Source organism: Cicer arietinum, chromosome 5 (genome assembly GCF_000331145.2).
Source record: "Cicer arietinum cultivar CDC Frontier isolate Library 1 chromosome 5, Cicar.CDCFrontier_v2.0, whole genome shotgun sequence".
Lineage (NCBI taxonomy): Eukaryota > Viridiplantae > Streptophyta > Magnoliopsida > Fabales > Fabaceae > Cicer > Cicer arietinum.
In genome coordinates, this window is record NC_021164.2 from 67,488,825 (window position 1) to 67,495,810 (window position 6,986).

A 6,986-nucleotide genomic window follows, 5' to 3' on the forward strand; every position below is an offset into this window, starting at 1 on the left:
TTATATTAATAGAATTATAAAAAAATTAAACCCCGTTGAATTGATTTCTAAATTCGTCTCAATGATATAAACTGTGTCAAAAAAATCAAACAATATATATAAAACATATTATTTTGACAAGGTATGTAAGGTCAAACAAATGGAAAAAGAAAATTTGATTAAAAAAAATGGCAAACGAAGATTCTTGATTTGCATTTTTAAGTTGGTAGGATTCTACCTTGCATCCGACGTCTAAACTTATCACTCCTCAATAACGTGAGAATACAATTTTGCCTTTTATAAAATCTTCAATTTTTTTAACTTCTCATTTTTTTATCTCTCTTTTCAAATTATTCGAAAATTTTCAGATTTAAAAACTTTCGAAATATAATTCTTATTTCGAAAATTTGAAACTTCTAAACTATCAATTTTAAAATTTATTATAAATTATTAAAAAAATAAAATTGTATTTTTATGTATCTTAAAGGGTGACATGTTTAGATATAAAGTCTTTAGTATAATCCTCTTAAATTTGGCTTTGGTGCAAAGAAAAAAAAAAGAGTAAAGTCCAACTCTTAAATTTAGTATAATCCAACTGTTTAAAATGAGTAAAGTCACTTTGCCTTTCCGGCGCGAAAGACAGAATCCGATTCCCATTTCAGTCCATCCAACCAACCAGTCAAGAACCTGAAGCAGTTTCTAAATCACTTTCCCCCTATTGAAATTCTAACGACACAATTACTGCTCCTGCAATCTAATTTGAGCCTTTTCATAAAACAAATTCAACATCTGCAACCCACATCACACCTTTGCTACAGAATAACAACCTATAAACAACGTTACTAAAGCAATTTGAGTTCCTTCACTATTTAACACAGATCACACCACCATAAAGACTTTGAATTTCTAACAACTACTCCTTCTAAACTGAGTTATTTTTTTGCAACCGGACCATATCTAAACTTAACTAATTCAAACCAAATTGCCTTAGGATCGTATCACTCCTCCATAACCACTTACATAACAAGGCTAAATATTTATGTTTAGATTAAATTTAACTAATCTAAAATTTTAATTATTTTAATGAATCCAAACCTATAAATTTTTATAAAATGCGTACACTTTAATGATTAATATATATGTATTTTGTAAACGTAAATATAAATATTTTACGCAATAAATTCACCACATACATTCAACTATTAATTAATATATTTTGTAAATGTAAATATAAATATTTTCATATTGTTCAATACTCCACATGCATAACCTTTTTCACACCATCTTCATCCTACCTCATTTTGTATTTTGTCGACATATGTCCAAACTGACAGTTATGGGGTCATTGTTTGATTCCAGTGACTATTTTTACGTCAGAATATACTTTAATTAAGCTCTACAACTATAATTCAATCACGTGTTTAAGGGTAGTTGTAAGTGGGATAACGCCACCAATTTATTTCTGCACTCAAGCATTATTAAACACCTAATCCCATTTTTATTTATTATTATAAAAAATAAAAAACTAATTATTGAATTTTAGTGAATAATATATGCTGAATTTTGGGAATTAGGGTTTGAAAGAAAAGGAACATGGTTCCATGTTGTAGAAGACGGTGAAGACAAATTGATATACTGGTGGAAGAAGACCAAGATAGACATGGTTAGAGGGTCAGAGAAGACGAATCTCACTTTTGCATCTTTACCTTTCTTCGTTGCTCGTTATTAATGAAAATGTCAACAAGCAAATAAAATTTATCAACGAGGAAATGAAGAAGGTGATTAATTGATTTACGGGAATGCTTATACTTAGTTGGACTTTTTTGTTTAATGCTAAAAACTGATGTAATGATGGGATGGAAATGAATGTATTGATGCAAATTGGTTTGATCAATTATGTTTAATGTTGATGTAATGGATTTGTGTTATGTTTAAATGATTAATGAATATATTGTGGTTCTTGTTAAATATTGTTACTGTTGGATTAAAATGTGTTTCATATGTTAATGTTGTTTAAGCATCACTAACTAGTAACCAGTAATTTGAAACATAATGATAATGTTAACTATAATCATAAATGAAGCATTGTTGTTCATTGTAAATTAATAAGAATAAAAAGTATGTATTTTTATGTCATAATATATAATTGTTAGTTTTGAATACAGCAATATACTATAGAAGCATATACAACTTTATTTAAAACATCAATAGAATTGTTTGGGTAGAGGATTTGTCTCTCCTAGATGTTATTATGTGTTTTGTTTTGATTTAAATGTGTGATAGATTTGTTGTTTTAATTGTACGGTCTGTTTTTTATTATTTTTCACTTTGCTATGTCTTTTTATACTGTGTTTCTTTTTTTATTAATATATATATATCCTTTTTGCCATTAAAAAAATAAATACAAATTAATGTACTCCAACTCAAACACATAAAAAAAAAAACATAAGAGAGAATAACTTACAATATCAAAATACAATTCAAAGAAATAGACCTAATTACACACCAATAACAATAATCTATAGTTACTTTTCAAAATTTTATAACTTAGGTCATTTTCATAAAAAAAAATAAAAAAAAAAAAGTAGCAAATGACGACGATTATGCTCGTCTGCACGTTAGTTATAATAATAAAATGATATATGACTGTTATATAATCCTATTATTTCGGACAAAAATATTCAAATAATATATATATAATTAATTAATCTCATCTAGTATTATAAAATGATCAACCTTAATTACTCTCTAGTATGGGATTCTACAGCAAATGAAAGCACCAATTATAATCTCATGTACTCTTGTGCATTCATTCCATTAAGAAGTTATATATATAACTACAACAAGAAGCAAGTCTACAAGCACGCAATTAGTAATAAAAGCTACTATCACATGAAAGATAGCTGTATCTGCTACCACTTTTGTTCTTAATTAGTGAGATCTTATAGAATCAAAGTTGCTATAACATAGAAAAAAGAAATTTCAGTGAATATGTGCAAATTCTCAATAGATACCTTAAATATTCATTGAATGCTCCAAAGCCACACGCGCGCAGCAAATGTGTTCCTCACACTAGAGAATGATAGAGACATATATACTCTTCATTTGATCCACACTTAATAAAGATTTATCCCTCAATAAGTGACAAGAAAAAAATAAAGTTAAAACACAAAAATAATTGTAAAATTTTCACTCTAAAATCCTAACCTTAGAAATGAGGCATCATCCTTGCGTCTGAAACTAAAATTTGCTATTTTCTAACTATAAAGCTAAATAAACTATAAATATGAATTACACGAAGTTAAATATATTTAAATACTTTATATTATGATGAAGAGACACCAACACCAAGAAAATCAATGAAAGGAACTTCTTCTTTGTGCTCATTAATATTAGCCTCATGATGATGATCTTGCTCCTTCTCCTTGGAAGATCTTAAGTTTGTGATTAATGTTGATGTCATTAAATCCTTCTTTATCTTTCCATCATGATCAGAAGAACCAAAAAAACCAAAAGGATTTGTAACAACCCTTTTGTAGTTTGGAAGTGATGAAAATGTTGGATTTGGACAAATTCTATAGAGAAATCTATCTGAACCTTTGGAACTGTTTAATGTTGTTGGAACAGAAGCAAAATTCCAAGAAGCAAGAGAACTAGAAGGAGTATCAACAATATTAATATTATTAACTATCCTATGATCTTTATCATAGAACCTTCCATTGTCATATCCAATTCTTGAGCTGAATAATAGATTTTGTTGTTGTTGAGAGGTGTTATGATCATCAATATTATTATTATTATAAAGATGTTGGAAACTTCTTTTACCACATAATAACTTGGATTGTTCCCTTTGTTTTCTTGCCATAATAACATGCCAATGATTCTTGACAGCATTATCAGTTCTACCAGGGAAAAGTCTTGCTATAAGTGCCCATTTGTTACCATGAATACGACGAGCTGCAAGTAATCTCTCTTCTTCCTCTTCTGTGAATGGTCTTCTGTTAATTCTTGGGTCTAGTTGATTGAACCACCTCAACCTACAACTTTTCCCTGCCAAAAAAAATAATTATTATTATCAGCCCATTAATATATTAATTTTTTTATATGCTAAGAAAAATTATTAATTAGTTCAGTACAAAATTTAAATAAATAAAAAAATCAACAATATTAATTCCACAAAAAGTTTGAAATTTATCAAGGAGACTAATAAATAATCCAAATTTAATATTAATTACATATAATCATTAATTAGCTGATCAGTACAAGATGAAGAGACCATAATCATTAATTTCACTAAAAAATTGAAATTTATAGGAGGCTAATAAAAAATCCAAAATTATTTAATATTGCATATATTGTATTAGATAGATGACTAATTGATTTATATGAATAAATTTTTTTTAAAAAATGATATGAATGAATATAGAGAGTCATGACTGACCTGATCTTCCTTGGAGTTTTTCAGCAATTGAATTCCAATTTTGGGCACCATATTGTTCAACAAGTTGTCGAAGCTTTTCATCTTCAGCTGGTCTCCAGTGACCACGTGGACAAGTCTTTGTGTCTTCAGCAGCTGAAGAAGAATCATCCATAGAAAGTATGTGGATATTAAGATAGTGGTAGCTAGCTGGAGAGGCTGGATGGTATAGATATGGTTTTGATGCAACAAGTCTTGAACATCAAGCACGGTATAGAGAAGTGATGAAGAAGATATATAAGAAAATGAAGGGAGAGGGGGTTGGTTTAGGGTTGTGGATGGCAAGTCATTTTTGTTGTCTTCACACGACAAATTCTGCCCTATGTTAATCTACATAAATAGACTTTATGTTATGTCATTCGCCCTTCATTTCTCTATCAATTCCTCTTTACTTTCCACATACCAAAAGCCTAAATTATATTGTGGTCGTTAAAAAAATTTGGGTTAACAAGTTTTTATTTATCTCTTTTCATATCAATTAATCTTTTTATATTTATAAAAATATTTTTATTTTTAATATCCACATTCATTATTTGTCCACTTCTATTAAAGGTATGTGTATATTTGACATATAATGGTATATTTTATAAATAATGTTTTACTATTCAATGCCGAGTGTATAATATGAAACTCTTTAAAAAATATGGTTCACGGGTGAGTTTATATTATTTTTTGTAAAAAATGAGAATAAATATAATATTTTATTTAAAATAGTAAAATTTACTTTTAAATCAAAACTATATTAGACAACTCATTACTATATTATATTCATGTCGATAACAATTAACAAAAAAGCTAAAATTTTGAATGTATAAAAGCATGAAGAGTATCATGTTATTCTTTTTATATTGTTTTGATAGTTATTTTGATATGATTTAAATTTAACTTTGATAGATTGAAGATATTGTTTATTTTTTTAATGATCAAATAACATTTATGATGTTGTAAATTTAATATAATTGACATTTTTATTTTTAATTTAAAAATATATTTAACATTTTTTAAATTTAAAAATATATTTGATATTTTCAAATATAAAAGAACGAACTTACCAAATTATATTCGTCTGATTGAAATTGAATTTGAATATCTTAATTAAGATATCAAGTTCGAACACAATAGATAAAAAAAGATATAGTTAAAAGAAAAGATTTCACTAAAGGTAATTAACTAAATTTATAAATAAATATTAGTTATCAAACAACCAATCAATTCGTCACACCACTAGCATGTTCAAAAAAAACTAACTTAATAAAAAAAAAAACTTTAAAAATACTTATTATATTTATGAAAAAAATAATGAAAAAGGAGCGGTTCGTTTTCAAGTTCCATCAATTATTATTATAGGAATTACCGTAGCACCACGTTAATAATCAAATCCAATTGTTTGGTTACCGTATAGCTTTTTTACTAATGGGACATCTCTCCTTGATCCTAGACTGGTTTTTTTCGCACATCAAATAACTGAGACATTAGTAAAATATTGAAGCAGTTTCTAAGCAATATCGGCAAAGTTGTTGGAGAGTTATCAATTCCATATATATTATTATTTTGATCGGAAAATTGTTATTATCATCCACATTTGTATATTTTATGTTAAAATATTTTCTAGCTAATATTACTGCAATAATTTAATTGATATGGTAACTATTTTGTAGCTCAATTAAAATATATTAATATTAATTATTTTGTATTTTTAAGTTATAGTTCAACTTATCAATTCAATATTATTAAATTCAACGTTTTATACCTCTATATATATATGCAATCAATTAATTTGTCATCAATTGAACTTTGCCCCTTTTGGCTCATCCATCTTTTAACTTAAAAAACTCGTGTAGTAGATAAAAATCAACAAATCATATCTTTATTAATCAATGCAAAAGATAGCTTGCATAACCCAAAGTCATCATGCCCTAAAATGGAAACGTGGCAATAACAAATTTGGTGAGCTACGTACGGACACATATACTTAATATTGTCAAATGTAAGAGCAATTTTGCTCAAAATTTAATCACATTGTCAAAATATACATCATTGGTTGTTGGTAGGGTATACAGTAGCATCTATTATACGTATATTTGTAGATATTTTGACACTCAAATTAGTAAAATTTGAAGAAAATAAAATATAATTTAAATCGAATAAAATAAATATCTTCCATCTGAAGTATATAGTCTTTTATATGGAGAATTTTTTGATGAAGTGTCCATAGATATTGTTGGGCTATTGTGTGAGATCTTCTGCGAGATTAGATGGTCGTGTGATGTTGATCAAATGACAAAAAATTAATCGTGGATGTGTGTTCCATATAACATAGGTCTACAAAGTTATTCTTTTCTCGATATATATAGATCTTATAGGACAATAGATCGAGATTCATTTTACGTTCGAGTCCAGTTGTTTGGCTCAGAGCCTACTTCAAAACATACACCATTATCATTCGAACTTCACATTACCAATTCTCTTTTTCCTTGAGAGCCACATGATTATGACAATTATTATTAACCACCATTGGAACCATTTTACT

General features: G+C 27.3%; 1 protein-coding gene across 1 annotated transcript; it reads right to left on the bottom strand.

Annotated features, from left to right (window-relative positions):
• Positions 1–3,091: 3,091 nt before the first annotated feature.
• LOC101513069 (uncharacterized) lies at positions 3,092–4,849 on the bottom strand. The gene is made up of 2 exons (XM_004502513.4): positions 4,421–4,849; positions 3,092–4,029 (listed from the first exon to the last, which is right to left on the bottom strand). Exons 1-2 carry the CDS (start codon positions 4,569–4,571, stop codon positions 3,305–3,307), a joined length of 876 nt encoding a protein of 291 aa, XP_004502570.1. The 5' UTR covers positions 4,572–4,849; the 3' UTR covers positions 3,092–3,304.
• Positions 4,850–6,986: the final 2,137 nt, after the last annotated feature.

What these genes read in the sequence shown, in the direction of transcription:
- LOC101513069 (XM_004502513.4), bottom strand. Translation starts at nt 4,571, where the DNA reads ATGGATGATTCTTCTTCAGCTGCTGAAGACACAAAGACTTGTCCACGT. An exon ending in AAAACTCCAAGGAAGATCAG is followed by an intron (nt 4,030 to 4,420) that starts GTCAGTCATGAC and finishes TTTTTTTGGCAG; the next exon opens with GGAAAAGTTGTAGGTTGAGG.